The following is an 18,505-nucleotide window of genomic DNA, read 5'->3' as shown; positions in this document are numbered from 1 at the left end:
TTTATTCAAAAATCGCGCTAAATACGGGTGGGAAAATATAAAAACAACAGAATCATATTAAATCATTCAAATGAGAAATTCTCGTAAATTGTATCTTGTTATTATCTTAAAATACTTATTCTGTTTTAAAAATAAACCTTTATGTATATATAGAATAGACATTGGATAACGAGATGCGAAAAATACATGAGATTTAACTGACTTTAATAGGAAAATTACTTTAATTCCGTCAAAAACTGTTGTTTTAACGAAAAAAAGTCGAGAACAAGCAGTTCAGTATTGTCTCAACATTCATAAGGCAAATAAGGCACACACACAAAAAATGGCTTTAAAGTTTATTTTTATAATTGTAACAGTTGGCTGTTATGTCGTGAATTGTGGTCATGTTCCAGGACGAGAAGGAAAATGTGAATTCATAAATGAATCAAATTCAATGTTGGGTAATGTTTACTCATGCAAGATAAAAAATGCAATTTTACATAAAGATGAAAAATTCACAATAACTGGTACACATCCATCAAAAGGAAGACGAGATTTGGGTGTAAAATTTGTTGAATTTATATCATCAAATATATCCCACATTCCAAATCAAGTGTTCCGTAAATTTCCCAATTTGGAATATTTGAGTGTAAATGGTGTTGGATTGAGGACATTTCCTGAATTACCGCATGCGACCGAATTAAAAGTTATACTTGCAAATAACAATCAAATACCAAAGTTTGATGCCAATACATTCGAATATACGAAAGGCTTACTGATATTGAGTTTCCGTAAGAATCAAATCAGTACAATTGATCCGAAAACGTTCATCAACCTCAGCCATTTAGAAGATTTATACTTGTCGGATAATAAAATTGCAGCAATTCATATGAATACATTTAGTCCACTCATCAGTTTACAAATTTTATCACTGTCTGGTAATCAACTTCAATCAATTGATTTGGAATTATTTCAGTCAAATCGTCAACTTCGTGAAATTTTACTTTATGATAATAAATTAAAGGCAATACATCCACAAGCATTCAGTAACATGGATAACTTATTCAATATTGAGTTACATGGCAACGAATGCAATGACATTGATGTCAGAATTGACGAGGATGATTTTCAAGAAAAAATTAATAGAGATCTGAAAAGTTGCTTCGAAAAGTATCCAGCTAAAGAATAAAACTTTATAATTTCGTTCGTGTCGGTTCTGCATATTCCTCTCAATACTTTTTTTTTATTATTAAATCTACCATCAGTTTTGTAAAATTTCTATATACTATATACATACATACAGTCACTACAAACTACAAGATTACATTTTGTTGAACAGAGTTGGTGTTTGGGTGGAGAATATCCATTTGGGAAGCTTATTGCAAGGATTCGACATGTTGCTCTCAATCTTCGCATCGCGCCACATCAGTGTGACGATATAACCTTCAAGTGCGTCACAAAAAGAATGTTGACAGAACAATATTGCACTAGATACGTAAATTCATATAACATTAGGACAGTGGTGAGCAACATGTGAGCCTCGGTACACTAATGCAGTGGTGGACAACCTATGTGTCGCGGCACACTAATAAAGTGTTGAGTAACTTGTTTGTCGCGGCACTCTAATATAATGTTAGACAACTTGTGTGTCGCGGCACACTTATGCAGTTGTTTGCAAGCTTTTGTGTCACGGCACATCTAGATGATAAGCCTCGACAGAAATCGAACAGGGCATACGGTTACCCAATGCCAGGGCACACAGGTTGCCCACAACAGCACTAACTACCATATGCAGTTACTGTCATGTCTTTCCACCAAAATGTTCCATGACACAAGGTAGGTTGCCCACCAATGCATTAGTGTGCTTACGAAAACACTAAGATCCCACCAAATGACATGAACTACATATCTTATGCAGTTTCAGTCGTGGCTTACCACCAAGGATTGTGATGTCACAAGGAACGTTGCCTACCACTGCATTAGAATGCCCAACCCCTGGATGATATTATACTGAACCCTCAACTTCTCCAAGCAGTACAATTTAGTTGCCAGGACACCACTAAATCACCATGTTGACAACAACAGCATCAAGATGTTCTGCCACTGCATCATGTTGCTCAGATGTCGCTCACCCCTTTACCACCCATCACACCAACTCTGTCATTCACTTTTTTGTAATAATTTACGCAATTTAAAATTTAATAAATTTATGCTGAATAAAAAAGAACTAAATAATAAAAGAATTGTGAGACTTAAATGGTTAATGACTTTGATATATGAAAGCATTTGCGAATATTAAACAAGATGATGCTTATAATAGGACGTAAATATCTACAACACTAATTCAAATTTCCTCGATTGTAAGAGTTCATATCATAATTCGCTTGTTGATGTGTATTTACAGATTCATCGCTACGACTTGTCGTATGATTCATCTCATGATATCGTATCGGATATAGTAGTTGATTTCCTTTGTCTAACGCATACAATTCTTTATTTTTATGATTGTAACCGAGCGTTGTTGTTTTTTTAAATGGATTTGTGAAACTTAATGTTACGTCGAGTAGCTTCAATGTGTATAAATCCAGTGCAAAACGTATTTTTGTATTTTTATCCGTTGCTGAATCAATTGCGTATAAAACTCCACATGTTATAAACATCTGTAAAAATAGCATACAAAATAATTTACTCTTTTTTACTGCTTCACATCACATCCTTGTTAAATAGATTGCATCACGGCAACTAACAAAACAAGAAGGTGAAGACAAAACAAAGCAGAGTTGCAGAAATGGCATCTGACATAGGCAAAAACCGTACAATTTTCAATTTTTCTTACAAAACCATACAAAATGTCAAGAAATTGTACGGTTTTTATATGTGACAAAAACAGCAATTGAAGGGCAAAACCGTACAGTTTGTATGGTTTAGTAAGAAAACAATACAAATTATTTAGGAATTGTACGGTTTTCCCTGTGACAAGTGCTGTTTCTCAACAAAACCGTACAATTTCTTGATAATTTGTATGGTTTTGTAAGAGAAATTGTACGGTTATCCCTGTAAAAAGTGCTTGTTTTGCAACAAAACCGTACAATTTCTTAATAATTTGTATGGTTTTTTAAGAAAAATTTGTACGGTTTTTGCCTATGCCAAATGCCAGTTTTACAACTCTGGACAAAACAACGTAAATTGCTTTAAGCTACGTACCTCGCCAACCTGTATACGGGACCGTAAAAGTGATGAAAAAAGTAAGTGCAGCATAGAATGTAGAAGAAAATGAAAGGAAGCAAACACAGAACAAAAAATCGATTTTTATCTTATGTTGACTCCTATGAATAGTATGAACAAAAAAAAAGTTTTTTTTATATAGCTTTACCTTGTGATGATTAATACTGATATTAAGACTATACAACGCTTCGAGTGTTATAGGATTTAGCATCGAAACAATCGTATTGTTTGAATCTGCTGTTGAATAGATTACCCATAATCCATTCTCATCTACATTAAAATCAACTAGATTGTAGTCAGTTGTATATAAATAGTTGGTATTATTTGATGTCGCAAAATCTAACTCCTTCATGCCTATGTAAACATATGGATAGGTAAGGATATACATGAATTAATGTATCGCATCAACTTTTTACCCGAACCAAAAAAAAGAAGTAAGGCAGAACCAAAATAAATTGACATAAATCCCAACATAAGGAAAATCTCATCTATTAATATTATTAATAAAATATTGTTGGTAATATCCACCTGCTTGTTTATCCATCGTTAAATCGTATTTCACAATCTTTGGCTCATCTCGTCGGAAATAGTAAAAATATCCATTGTATATCACATGTGCATTGCCCTGTAAACAACACAAAATAGATAAAAAAAAATGTGAATCATGAATGAAGACAAAAGGTTGAAATAATTTAAATTTTTTTCTTGTCTTGTTATTGGATTGTAGAATATTTTATTTGCGGGATGAGACAGACAGGATATGTAAAATGGTTTTAAACTTTTTTTTTTGTTGTTCTGAATGCTTTTTTTGGGGTGAAAAGTTTTCTGAGAATTTGAGGAATTTTTTTAAAGCATTTAAATTCTTTTACATTGGTTTAAAGTTTCGGAATGTGTGTTTGATAATCTTTTGGGGTTTTGGTGTGATGCAGCTTATGTCAGGGGTTACTAAACTGCGAGCAACGGCAACTTTAAATGACTTTTATGAGTTTATCGTTGAAGGTTTGATTGTCGAGAGTTTAAAGGATTTATTGATCTTTAAATTGTATAGAATCATATTTTAAACAGTAAATATCAACTCTGTCTCAAATCTGACTCTAATTCTCTCACTTTTCATAAACAATTTGCCAATAATTTCCAAAATTGGCCAAAAATCAATCAATTTTCAATTAACGACTTTTTTAAATTTGAATTTTCTTTGATACAATCTTTCGTTAAGTTTGACGAAAGTAGTTTTTTCCCCTTCTGTTTACATAAAATGTGCAAAATATACAATATTTTTCTAATAGTAAATTTTTCTAAGTTTTAGACAGTTTAAGTGAATTAATTTAAGTAAATATCATTCATTACCAGAGGTATTATAACGAGAATATAAAGAATCATCAATTAAGTGACTTAGCTTTAAGAAAAACCAAAGATTCTGAATGCTAAATTAAATTCCAAGTAATTTTCTACATATTTCTCTCAAATCTCATTTTCTAAGAATTCAAATACAGAAGACTGAGAAAATCTTTAAACTTTTAGGTAAATCGGCCTTAATTTTTCTGAATCTAAACTTTCTAGTTGCCGACTCAACATCATCTGCTTTTCTAAACAAACTTTCGGCACATAAAAATGAAAATCGATTCGTAGAAAAATCAAGCATGACCAGAATTAAATTGGGAAATTTCTATCGTTGGACAAACTTTTTTTGTTTAGGAAAACTCGAATAAACTCTTCAAAAAAAAGTTATCAGAACTTGTTCGGAGAGGAGGCCAACAATAGAGTATAAAATGGCAATAAACAATACAATTATACAATCCAAACATTCTAAACATAGCTCTTTTATATTGTTTTATATCGAAAAATAGAATATTCAACATAAACCATAATTGAATTACCTTAAATGGAAATTGAAGCTGATATACTTTTGATGGTACATTGTTCCGGTAGGCCTCAACTTTATTTGCATATTCAAATAACTGAAAATCATCATTCTCTCGCGTTGACCAAATCTTTTCGGTTTGTACGTCATTCTTTGCAGCCGAGTCCTTTAGCCATGAGCCATAATTTTGTTCTGTATATTTAATATAAACTGGCTTTCCGACAGCATACAATACACATTCTACAGAATGGATAGATATAATTCATCGTTTATTGTTTCGTACGGACATTACATGAGAGTCACACAAAAAATGTGGTTTTTTTGGGCATAAGGGGTAATGAGGCATAAATAGAAAATTTACTAAATGTAATGAAAATTTTACAAAATGTTGCGATAAAATATAAAATTATGATAAATGTCAGTTCTGCATTTACATGCTTATGCTGTTAAAGCAGACTAGCGCCATTTCAAATATTGATCGTTATTATTTGAATGAAAAAAAAAAACGGGGATAAAAACTATACTTTCAAAAAATAAATGACCCTTGAAAATTTTTAAATTCAAAAAATACGTTACAAACAAAATATCAATATTTATTCAAATTCTGATGCATGTAACTGTTTTCTTTCAAATGAGCAATGATATCAATGATAATTTGAGTCTTAGATTCATGGAATTTCATGAAAAGAACTGTACATTCATATCAACGGTAAAATATTTTTTGAATTTTCGCATTCAATTTCGAATATTTTCGAAGTAATTTCGATTTTTTTCGAAATGAAATGACGCAAGTCTGTGTTAAAGTAAAAACAGAAAAGGAATTAAAGCTTCACAAAAATTTACCTAACGTACGACTTGGCAATCCCATATAAGTTTTGTTTCCGCTCGGTTTAAGTTCCAAATTACCACCGAAAAGATCGTTCAATGATACAGATGTATCCCTACATTTTGTTTCTCTATAAATGAAAGTTTCAGTATTTTTTTTCTTGTTAATTCCTTTCTTTTTTTTCTTGTTTTATAGATGGTGAGGATGCTTGTTGAATTGTAACAATTTCGCACATATATTCTGTTCTGTTTTGTTATGGATAACTCTTCAGGTTAAACTCCCCGTAAATTTATGGTGAAATAAAGATTAGGAAATTCAATGAAAATTTAGTCAAATTAATTCTTTGGGATGTTTTTCGGACATGCTGATTACTGTGCTGTAGATTTTATGGTGTGGGTGAATGTTTGCATATGATTGCAATTTGTTGAAATGTTTGGCCTTTTTCATCTGGCATCGGTCCAAATTAATATATGTGAAGTCAAGGGTGGAAGTTGAGACTGCTGGGTTTAAGAATTAATCCGATGGATTTAAATTTTAATCCGCATGGTTTAAGATCTCATGGAGAGAAGCTACAGATTGGAATCGTTAATTGGCAGATGGAAGACAGCAATAGAACCAGCTTTAGGAGGTGTCTAAGGGAGACCATGGATTGCAATTGATCTGTGCAGGCAGTAAATAAGAATTACTTACTTACTTCAAGTGCCGTATATAACAACTGTAATTCATGGCCTAACTCAGATGCCACCTAAAGCTGGTTCTATCGCCGACTTCCACCTGCCAATTATATAATTTAATCTGTAAAATTTGAAAATTGAAATTAACCCATCGGATTTAAAATTAATCCGCCAGATTAAAACTTAATCCAATCAACAATCGATTACCATCCTTTGTTTCAAAATCGATTACTGCCTTTCATAGCATATTCACAAAGATAATCAAATTTCACCACTCATAACGAGACACAGCACTTGTCGGAAAAAAACAATATTTTTAATTTTCACAACAAATTTTCCGGGTCAATATCAGATTAAATGATAATCTCTACCCAATCCCGAGAGTCATCAGTATATCCGATAATCTCAAGAGTTACCCACACATCACAAAACAAGCAGAATCCACCGAAAACAAACGAATTAATTATATACTCACTTAACGTCCGTACAGTCAGGACAAATTTGTGGTGGACATAAATCTTCAAATGATTCCTTAAGTGGTGGTCGAGCACCAAACATAATAGGTGGTGTATCATCCGATGAGCTGCTTGGTATCATGTACGAATAACGTTCTGAAATCAATAGAGGCATATATCATGACGTCGCACTTTCTCCATCTCGTTAATATTGCAAAAAAACAAATTGTGTACGATAAGTAAGTGTAAAAAAAAGTTATTATCTACCCTGTACTTGGAACACAGCTCTTGCTATTCCCATCTCATTTTTACTGACACAGCGATATTCACCATAATCATGCGAGCGTATTTTTGTGATATTCAATCTCATTATAGATTTATATCTACAGGAAATAAATGGCAAACAATCAAGAGTGCTTACTCTTTTTTTTATATATCATATATAACCAATTGCTTCATTGTTTTCAATATAAAAATCACTGAATTTTTATTTTAGTGGGGATTTGTATCCACACGTATATTATAAAGGTGAGTAGTGTGAAGGAATGTATTTAGGGGTTAGAACGGGGGTAGGCAACCTTTTATGTGACGCGGCACATCTTGGTGGCAATCCACGATCGAAACCGCACATGTGATGCAATTTATGGCATTTCTCAAGCATTTCTAAAACAAATTGCAGCACATTAGTCTGCCGCGGCATACAGATTGTCCCACATTGGGTTAGATGTAGAGCGTACTCATGATACTCCATCCTACCCGAGGCAAGTTAGATAGAATAAAGTTTAGTTTCCGCCGAAGACGAAAAAATATTGCAATCTGCTATACCATCCTGAATTAGGTTAATCGGTGTGTTGTTGAAGTCAAATGGAATTTGGGGTATGGAAACATATGTAGGTGTATCTGCCAGGGATAACATGAAACCTCTGTGGCCGAGTGGTTAGACCGTATATCTGGAACACTCTCTTTTGTGAGGATGCGGGTTCGATTCTCTTCAGCAGCTGATCTCTCAATCATTTCATAGAATGTTGTCAATATGATATGGACTGCACAATGCTCGATATTACCCTTAGGCAGGTAGATGATCATATATAGCAGGGTATCTTCTTTAAGAGGGTTACCTTTGGTATAATGACTTAGAAATCAATGCGATTGAGTATCCTGCCCTAGACATCTAAGCTAAATGATCATAAATTCAATTATGTTCAAGAAATTGACAATGGAACAGATACCAAGACATCCCTCCCTCCCCTGAATACACTCCTTTATACCCAAAAACTCTATCTCTGATAAAATTAATATACGGCTTTACCTGTCAGTGTGAACTGTCTCAATAAAGTATTTTCCATCATTTTGTTCCAAAAGTTTATTCTCCGGTAGCTTCTCCCAATATCTAAATGGATCTGGAAATGCTTCAACCTCGCACTCTAAAGTTGCTGTTGAATCATTTTCAACATAAATTGTTTGGCTCCTAATTTGAATTAATGGTGCAACTATTGAGAAAAAAGAAGATATAGAAAACATTTAGGTATGAATGGTAAGAACGGAATTAATGACCCTTCAAATAAAAAAGTTTTTATTTATTTTGTCTCCCTACTTCTTTTTGATTCTATATGTGTGAATAGTTTTGTTTGCTTTAACCATTTTCTTCTGCATCAGGTAAACGAATTTGTCACAGAAAGGATTAAATTGAGGGAAAGCAAAGCTTACCTCGTATTTGAACAATTTTTTTTTCACCCTACATCTAATTAAATGGTTTTAATTTAGGGAATCAAAGATTTATCTTGTAAACCGGAGTTAAGGTCAGAGTTGATTTAGATGAAGAGTTGAAGGTGCATGGAATGAACATTGGTAAGGCTGTATGTAGACTTTTTGAATGGTTGTTCTAGAGGAAAGCAACCTTTTGTGTTTTGCGGTACAGCTTGGTGATAAGTCTCGACCAAAACCGCACAAGGTTCATGGCATTTTGAAGAATTTTTTGGCAGGATACATTGATGTATCGCGGCACACAGGTGATCCTCCAATTCTTCTGGTTGGTTTATTCGTTAGTGCTTGATAAGATTTTGCGATTATGAGCCCGAGACCGGAAATTTTCGAGTAATCTCGGTCTCAGTCTCGGTTTCCGGAATTTTCCGAGACTTCCCGGTTATTCTAGGTTCCGGTCTCGAGAATTTGCCGTGACCAAGACTTCCGGAAATCTTACCGTTTGGCTCTTTATTGTTTTGAATTCCTAAAACAAACTGAGCTTTTGTATGAAAAGGGGTCTTCAACTATGTACAATAAATATTATTCAAATCTCAAATGAACGTTATAACGAAAGACAGCATACGAGCGATTTATCACGCATGCAGCCATTGATTGCCATACTGTTAATCTATCTGCAGTTGCCTATTGAGAATCAGCCTCAGAAGATCTTCATTCACAGATTTACTTGGATGTTCTGAGATCCAGGTAAGAAAAACTGCTTGTAGCTATGATTCTGCTCTTCAAGTCAACCAACTCTGCCACAAAACATTTAAAATCAAACTTCATTACCAAGCGAATGACTAAATTAAGGATATAAAAACTTACAGAAATGAAAAAAAAGTTTAGAAGTAAAATTTACATTTTAAATTTGTCCAAAAAAAAACCATCGAGTACTCATTGAAAAATTCATTATTCATCCACGTACTTAAAATGTCCCTTTTTTTTCATCATGTCGTGTATCATTTCCTCTTTAGAATTCAATAACAACAACAACAAATTCCCAAAAAAAAGTAATAAAATTCCTTACAAGATTTATAAATTAACTTACAGTAAACCTCAACCTGATATGTCTGATTTGCAGTCGGCGGTATACCATTGTCAGCAATACATTTATATAATCCCATATGAACACGATTAACTTTTGTTATGTTTAATGTATGTCCTAATTATGATGAAAAGACATGAAAATATTTTTCATAAACATAAAAAAAAAAGATCGTAAAAATGTTTTCATATCCTTTTTACCTGATACGGAACTCAACTCCCATGCACCAAAAGATATTGCTCGTTCGTCTTGACGAACCCACTCGACATTCGGTGGTGGATACCCGTTTGCCGCACAACGGAGTCTCAGATGTTCACCTTCACGTACGACAATAGAGCGAGGCTTATTTGAATTATATTCAGCGGCTGTTGATCAAAATTTAAAGCTGTTTGATAGCAATTACTAGGTAATTTATTATATACATACTTGCAATGGAAGGTGGAACCAACAATTCATCTGAATATGTTCCATTAACCTTAACTTTCCATGTATTTATACCCGGAACTCCTAAAAAAGCACAAAATGTCTTGATTACAGCATCTTGTTTACATTTTTTTTTACGTAAATAGTCAATTTATTACCATCTTTGCCAGGCTTGCCAGTCCTACCCCTTGATCCTTTTTCTCCTTTCATGCCTTTTATGGATACGCAACGAATAAAGCAATAAGAATAATAATATTTTCGTATTAGAGAGGCTTGTTTTGGCACAAATTACAACTAACATGAAAAACAACAACTGCTTCTGCTTCATACTCATAAGAAGATTAAAACAATTGGACTAAATGTATATAGACTTGATATAGACTCAAAAATAAACAGTCTTATTTATGCGAGAATTTTAGATGATAATAATCTTCTGTCTAGTGCATTGACTCGTTAAATTTGGTAGGATTTATATTGGAAAAATTCAATTGAATTTTTAACGGTTTTCAAAAATTTGAATTTTTAACGATTTTCAAAAATTCAAAATGTTAACGGTTTCACAAATTTCAACGATTTTTTAAAATTTGAATTTTTAACGACTTTCAAGAATTCTAAAATCTTAACGGTTTTCAAAAATTCAAATTTTCAATGTTATCAAAAAATCTAACGGGTTTCAAAAATTTGAATTTTTATGGTTTACAAAATTTTAAACTTTAAACGGATTTTAAAATCAATCAAATATTTAACGGTTCATAAAAATTCAAATTTTTTAACGGTTTTCAAAAATTCAAAATTTTAACGGTTTTAAAAATTTCAAATTTCTAATTGGATTCATAGTATTAGGAACTCAAACTGACAAACAATCAAAATTTTCTCATTTAACTTTACAGGCACTCCATAAATTCTTTGTACATAGATGTTGGAATGTAATCCATCTGATGAGATAAGCTTTGATATGAACTATTCATTATTATTAATGGAATTTTATTGGCTTGGCAAATGACTCTAAACTCGAACAATGCAAAAATTTCTTAAAGGCTTTAGATTTACTGAAGTATCTCCAAAAAATTTAAACATTTTTTTAGACTTAACATGGCACCTTTTTGTGTGTAAATTCTATCTTAATTTGAATGTCAATCAATTTTGAAGAGGGACTGCGAATTTTTGCTACTTTTTTTGCTTCTTCTTCTCTTTTCCCCACTTTGAGAAGTTTTTAATTTTCTTTGAATTATTCAAGTCATGCTTTGACGGTACGTACCTCTCATACCTTGCGGACCGGGCAAACTTTTTTTTTTTTTTGAAAAAAGTAAACAATAAATGAAAATGTTTAGGAATTGGATATAATGTGATACTTTTTTAGATATTCATACCCTGGAGGTCCTTGTGCTCCATTCTTTCCATCTAATCCGGGTATGCCGTCCTTACCTAAACACATATGAAACAAAAGGTAAATAAAGATTGTTAATTTGAATATTGAGAACAGTGTTGTCCAAACTTTTTTAGCAGCTATGGCATTCCTTGGTTGGAAGCTGTCGAAAGAGACAGTATTGTTACTTACTTACTTCGCTGGTCGAACACTTGCACTTGGTATTGGCAACTGACAGACGGAAGCCAACGATAGAGCCAGCTATATGCGCCATCTGAGGTGGTCATGGATCACAATTGAACTGTACAATCAGTAAAGTAAGTAAGTAAGCACACCAAGGTGGTAAGCCTCGACAGGAACCGCACAAGGCATACGATTCAAGGCACAGTTTGGACAACATTGATTGTTGATCTGACATAAAAGATAATTCTGTATAACGAATCCCGAGTGAGACTCGAATCTACGTCCTTCGATTTGCTGGTCGCATGCTCCTACCACTGAGCTATCGGGGGTTGTGGCGGGTTATTCGACTATATGACAAAGTGACATATATAAATTATGTATTTTCTGTATCCTTCTTACTACTGAACTCCCAATCAGAGTGGGCAGGACTTGAAGGTGGAGTCGCTTCCACTGGAGTCCGGATTGCATTAGAGGTGACTCGACAGTGGAGTCCGGATTCCTAAACAGTATAGGCGTCTTTTTGGACTTTTGGAGTCAAGTCTTTCAAAGTCTTGCCAACTCTGCTCCCAACGATATACCGTTGACAACCCATTACTGTAATCCAATTCCAACACTGTTATGGAATCTTCTTCATGTTTCTTACCATCTTTTCCAGGAAATCCATCCACGCCATCTGCTCCAGCACGGCCCGGAATTCCATCGAGACCTATTAAATAGTAATGATTTTATGTAAAATGAAAGCATTTTTTATGTTGCGATTCCTCATAAAGATTTTGAGAAAATTTTCTTTATTACTTACCCGGTTCTCCATTTATTCCATCTTGGGGAAATGGAAACATTAATAGCACAAAAGTGGATATAAATTAATTTTTCAAAAAATAAATAACAATTTGTACTGTTCATACCTCGTCCATCTAAGCCAGGATTTCCAGGAAATCCTATACATGTCAAATGCAGTCAAATGCAGGAAAAAGTTATCAAAAAAAGTTTAATGACGTCTAATGCAGTTCACATACCAATTTCTCCTTTTGGTCCACGTGTTCCGGGTTTTCCTTCTCGTCCTTTATCGGATGCATATTTGAGTATAAAGTCAAGAATATGTTCAAGTTATTCTTAAGATATTCTCAAGGCTATAAAAAGCTTCATGTGAATTTCTCTCGTTTTTATTCAAGTTTTTTGGTATTGAAAAGTTTGAAAAGAAAAACTGAATGGAATGTGAGCACTTATTCTATACTGTGTGCATGAATGACAGCAAAGTGTAAAGTTTCGATGCGAGTTTAACATGGGAATTTTTAATCATTCACTTGGGGGCATTTTATGGATCAATTTGAAGGAATTGACAATGTAGCTAAGCAATTTTACTATAGTTATTCATATTTAAACTATAAAGTTCTGATGTTGAGACATGATTGAAGCTGGATATTTGAGTTTTATGATGTATTTGGTGCAGTGGTGGGCAAACTGTGTGTCGCGGCACCTGTGACAGGCAAAACCTTACAAATTCTTGATAATTTGTATGGTTTCTTACAAAACCATACAAATTTTCAAGAAATTGTATGGTTTTTTGCCTATCACAGATGACTGTTTTGCAAAACTGGCCGCGGCACACTAGTGAGTCGTTAAAATTTTCTAAAAATGTCATGAACCTTCGAGCGACACAAATGGAAAAGGCTCCAACAAAGGAGTTCTTAAGGCTCTGCTAAACCTCTTTTACTAATACCAAATGGAACAATGGAGGCCAAATGACGTCCATATAGGTTGCCAAACGGAGGCGACTTCCATTTGATATTAGTAAAAGAGTTTTAGCAAAGCCTTCTTCATATGCGCCACTCAGAACCCTATACTTTGCATAGTTCAGGTCTCGACTTACCACCAAGCTGTGCCACACCACAACAAAACTTGCCCACCACTGACTTAGTAAAATAAATGATTTTTTTTTTCTCATTTTCGGCAAAGTTGCAGATATAGATTTATTTTAAATATGAATAACTTGCGGCAATTTTATTGTGTTTCGGGCAATTAATTGACTTCAGAAATGTTAAATGAATGAGAATAAAGTCAATAAAATTGAATGTATTGATTTAAAACTCTTTAATAATTGCAATTTTTTTCGGCTTTTGTTTACAAAAATGAATTTTTCAATTGAACGTTCATTAAAAAAAAACGATTGTTCAGTTGAAAAAAAAATCATTTAAATTTTAAAAAGCCGTTAAATTTTAATTCACTTTAATGAGCCATAATTTCAGCTTCAATTGATTTTTGAGTAGTTGGAATCAATTTTATTGAATGAAAATAAAGCTTAATTGCCATCGAATCGCCGTTCTGAATTTACATTAATCTGCAAACGTCTTTAAAGAGTTGAGTAAATTTCACATGACTAGCTATGATTATTGTCATAAATTTGACCAGCTAGCAATATAAACAAAGCATGCATTTTATGATTTTTGTTTGAAGACGAACAACTTGTTTGCATTCAAGCTGTTCTAGTTATTAGTTATAAAACATTTTATGCTTGACTCGAGTCTAAGCCACAATTCAAGCATCAATAAACTCTGAAGTGGATATAACATATAATTGGAAATTCACATGAAATCAATTTTATGCTCCAAAAACAAAAAGTTACCTGGCGGACCCTGCAGACCAGGAGGACAGTAGTTCTTAGCTTCCTTACAATATCCAGTAATTGCCTGATACTGAACATAATGGACAAAATTTATTAAATTTTACTCACAATTAAATTTAATGAATATAAAAAGGAAAAATTTATGAATATAAAGCATTAAGTCAACGAGCGTTATGTCAAGGGAAAATTGAAATCTATTTTATTTCCCATCTTCTCCTCATGGAAGTGCATTAAAAGCTTCATGTAGTGCATGTGAGGAACAAAATAAACATTTCTTTTATGTCATGATAAAAAAAAAAAAGCTAAAGTAAATGAAAGATAAAAATTTCTATAAAAAGATATTGAAATAAATATGATGTGATGCAGTATGATTATTAAAAGAAGAAGCAAAACACACAAATAATAACTTTCATGATGCTCTTACATATATAAACATGTAAGACTAGTAAGATTGTCAGGAGTTCTTGAACTTTGGGACGTGATGAGCTTGTGCAAATTTGTTCAGAATTTTAATCTTAAAAAGCATTTTAATATTTCTTTCAAAAAATTTGAGCTTTTATTCAAAAAGCTTTCTTTTAAATATTTATTCAAAAAGCTGTTTGGGTCAAAAAGTTTTCAAAAGCTACTTTTTCATTTAAAAATCGTTTAAAAAACTCAGGGTTTCATCATTAAAACTACGTTTTTGTTCAAAAAGCTCCATGATTCGGTCAAAAGCTCTATTTTTTGGTCAAAAAACTTTTTTTGAAAACGTCGACATTTCAGTCAAAAAGTTCAAAATCTTAATCAAAAAGCTTAGTTTCATTCAAAATTCTAAGATTCGTTGTCAAAAATTAAAGCTAAGGATTTAAGCTTTTTGTCAGTTTTTTGAGAAAATTTCACTTTCCAAAAAAGAGTTTTTATCAGCAAATTTATTGGTTCTTCAAGCTATTTACTCCAAAACAGTCTAAGCACCACTGAGATAGTAAGTAATCATGCATGAGTTATAGCAACGAAGTCATTTTAAAATGAGTTTTTTTTTCTGAATGAATAACTTATCATATGGAATGCTTTGAGTAATGTTATATTTCATAAAAGAAGAACTTTGACAGTATATATGTACCGGTATTCTACAATATTGAGTCAGCCAGACCCATTCATCACCATTCGCAGACGCTTTTCCAGTTTTTCGCACCATCTCAGCATCACGCAGTTCCAATTCACCTCGATATTTTGGATCGAAAAATTCAGCTTCAACTACAGGCTCTGAAATATTAATTTTGATGGGTGGTATTACTGAACAATTCAATTAACGCGTCTGATGTAAATGCTTACCATCATTTTGGTTGTCATTATTATCATAATTCGAAAATAGATCATTATCCTTGAATAAATTATCAGCATCACGTTTTAATCGCTTTTGTGGATATAAATTTTGCGAATGGTCATTTAAATAATTGTTATGGGCAATTGTATCATGAATTTTCATGTTTTTCCTCTCATTTTGTACATTCTGTTGTTGATTATTGTTACGATTATAAAAATCTGAAGGCAGCTTTGTTTCGTAATGTCTGTAAATTTTCAAATAAATTCATTTTCATTTGTTTAGACATTCTTTTCTGCATTTGTCATCAAAATTTTGTTATAATCAATGATTAATTGCTTACGCACAGTTTGCTTTTTTGAAATGTTTTTCACATCCATTTGAGAGATATTTACATTCTTTTTCAAGCTTTGTTCAATGAAGAATATGAAGGAATTTAGAATGAATGGATCCTTAACTCTCAACAGAGCTATTTCAACTTGGAAAATGGATTAATTTACGGATGTTTACCTTGGAAAATTGAAGATTTTTTTATGAATTCATAATTTTTTGTAATTTTTTAATCTATTGTCTTGTTATTGTGATGGCCATGGATCTCAATTGAACTGCGAAGTAAGTTGTGAATTGTGATAATTGTAGTTCTATAAGTGACTTTTAAATGGATTTATTTGTTCACAATTGATGTTTATTCATCGAAATTCAAATACAGACTAAATATTGTATTAAAAGGGGTTTTGAACTATGTATGATAAATATTATTCAAATCTCAAATGAACGTTAGCGAGAAAAAAGTGTTCTAAAGGACTAAAATTAGGAAGGAATATTAAATATCCAAAATATTGTTACTTCTTGGAAGTATCTAAGGATGACTATTAACTGTTTAATTAGGAATTATTAAAGAATTTCTTATCTAATCTAAGAAGGCTTTTTCGCGTAAAAATTCAAATTTTGTTTACATTTTAAATTCAAATAATCTTCGCTGAATTCTTAAGATACTTAAAAAAAGGTTTTAAAGCTAATAGTGACTTGAACATTCCACAAACTTTCAATTCAAATTCTTTCTATAGATGAAAGTAATTTCGCTTACAGCACTTTTTTGTAATATTTACATCAACAAAAAATATTTCAAAAGATTCAATGACTAATGATTTTTTAATGTGGATTTTTCCAAGTGAAAATAGAAACGGGGTAAGTTGGTTAATTATGCATGATAATATAATTCATAATCCAGCTATCAAGCCATAGATAATTGAAAATTTTGGACTCACCCATTCTGATAATTTTTTATCATAATCCGATTCCTGATAATCTCTTTGTTGATGATTTTCTCACAATTAGATTGAAACTCAAAGCTCTTTTGATCAATAACATAATGTACATAATTAATTGTGTAATATGATGTGATAAAAATAATCATATACAATGCACCAAACAGTAAATTAATGTTTCTTATCGAAAATTTTGCTTTCAAGTCACAACATTCATTGCACTTAATCGCTGCATGCATGTACAATTCTGATTTATTAATTTTATCCGTTGGCAATTTCATCTTTCTACCGATTATTTGCCAACAAAAGCTGAATTAAAATTATTATTTTTCATTTGTTCCTTTATGCTGATAATTATCACAAATTTTACATTTCATTTCCATTTTTTTATTTTGCACAATTTTTTGGTTCACTTTTTTTTATTGTACGCAATTTATTTTTTTCATGCCTTCCTTTTAAGCACAAGCCGCAAAGTTATTAATTTCAGAAAGGAAGAGAAACACAAAAAAAAAGATTTTTTATTTTTGTAAATGTTGAGAAATTTATGTTTTAAGCATAATCTGTGGATATTAACTCAACATCATCAGTTGTTATGCTTTTTACGTCTGAAAAATTATTACATCCGATTTTTTTGCAATTCAATTAATTCAGTGGACTGTTAAAAAGTTATAGAATTAACTGATGAGTGGATTAACGCTGTTTTTGTATGCTTTTATGACAGGTACTTTCTTTTTTAAATGATAATAAATTTAACGTTCTTTTATGTTTAAAAATTATGCAAAAGTTACTCGAAAAATTCAAAAAATTGAAGTTTATTGAATTTTGAACTTTAAAGTTGGTTAAATTTTTGAATTTGAAAGTTCATCGAATTTTGAACCTCAAGATCTGTTAGATTTTGAAATTCAAAAATTCGTTAAATTTTGAATTTCAAATATTCGTTCAATTTTGAACTTGAAAAATTTAAAAATTTTGAACTTCAAAAATCAAACATATTTCAAAACTCAAAAAGTCGTTAAAATTTAAAAATTCACAAAATAAAAAATGTAAATCCATAAAAAATTAATCGGTCAAGCTTCCAGATAAAAGCTTTCAAGTAAATAAGCAAACAAATTATTTCCACAAAAAATCCGAATGATAAAAAAAAAAGTTGTAATCCACAAAATCGTAATGACGATATTAATGTTGCATGGATCTTATGTAAATATTTCTATTTGTTCATGGTGTTTACCATAATTTATTTCAATTCTATGTTTATTCACATTCAGTACACACTTCCGAATCACATATTTATCCTCACTTTTTCGAATCTGTGCATTTTTTTTATCCAGCACGTGCTTTCTGTTCTGAACTGTTAATTTCCTGTGAATTCCTTCATGTCTCACTATTATTTCATGAAAAATCTTTCGCTAAAATAATTTTTTCGTCCTTTCCGTTTGAAATACGATACTCGACTAACTCATGCATTAATATTTTTGTTCCTTTATCTCATGAATTTTACTCCGAGAAAATTCGAGAGAGAAAAGTAAAGAAAAGT

At 31.9% G+C, this 18,505-nt stretch overlaps 2 protein-coding genes across 3 annotated transcripts; one reads left to right on the top strand and one right to left on the bottom strand.

Moving 5' to 3' along the window:
• Positions 1 to 274: 274 nt before the first annotated feature.
• On the top strand, positions 275 to 2,236 carry LOC139095533 (leucine-rich repeat-containing protein 15-like). 2 transcript variants are annotated; one of them, XM_070646918.1, is made up of 2 exons: positions 275 to 1,501; positions 1,898 to 2,236. In XM_070646918.1, exon 1 carries the CDS (start codon positions 323 to 325, stop codon positions 1,166 to 1,168), a length of 846 nt encoding a protein of 281 aa, XP_070503019.1. In that variant the 5' UTR covers positions 275 to 322; the 3' UTR covers positions 1,169 to 1,501; positions 1,898 to 2,236. The 2 variants fall into 2 exon arrangements, with proteins under 2 accessions (XP_070503019.1, XP_070503018.1); XM_070646917.1 differs by having other exon boundaries at positions 275 to 1,815.
• On the bottom strand, positions 1,187 to 18,401 carry LOC139095544 (uncharacterized). The gene is made up of 24 exons (XM_070646929.1): positions 18,200 to 18,401; positions 16,972 to 17,423; positions 15,715 to 15,950; positions 15,503 to 15,645; positions 14,404 to 14,473; positions 12,797 to 12,841; positions 12,686 to 12,718; positions 12,580 to 12,600; positions 12,424 to 12,486; positions 11,602 to 11,656; positions 11,490 to 11,515; positions 10,390 to 10,443; positions 10,235 to 10,315; positions 10,009 to 10,173; positions 9,812 to 9,925; positions 8,330 to 8,510; positions 7,288 to 7,403; positions 7,041 to 7,176; positions 5,909 to 6,021; positions 5,082 to 5,305; positions 3,733 to 3,829; positions 3,353 to 3,558; positions 3,184 to 3,192; positions 1,187 to 2,639 (listed from the first exon to the last, which is right to left on the bottom strand). Exons 2-24 carry the CDS (start codon positions 17,250 to 17,252, stop codon positions 2,319 to 2,321), a joined length of 2,790 nt encoding a protein of 929 aa, XP_070503030.1. The 5' UTR covers positions 17,253 to 17,423; positions 18,200 to 18,401; the 3' UTR covers positions 1,187 to 2,318.
• Between the last annotated feature and the right edge of the window lie 104 nt (positions 18,402 to 18,505).

Source organism: Chironomus tepperi, unplaced genomic scaffold, assembly GCF_022539635.2.
Source record: "Chironomus tepperi strain 1889 unplaced genomic scaffold, CSIRO-AGI_Ctep_v1 contig_364, whole genome shotgun sequence".
Taxonomy (NCBI): domain Eukaryota; kingdom Metazoa; phylum Arthropoda; class Insecta; order Diptera; family Chironomidae; genus Chironomus; species Chironomus tepperi.
Note: the sequence above shows the minus strand (reverse complement) of the source record. Positions and strands in the feature narration are given on the sequence as shown.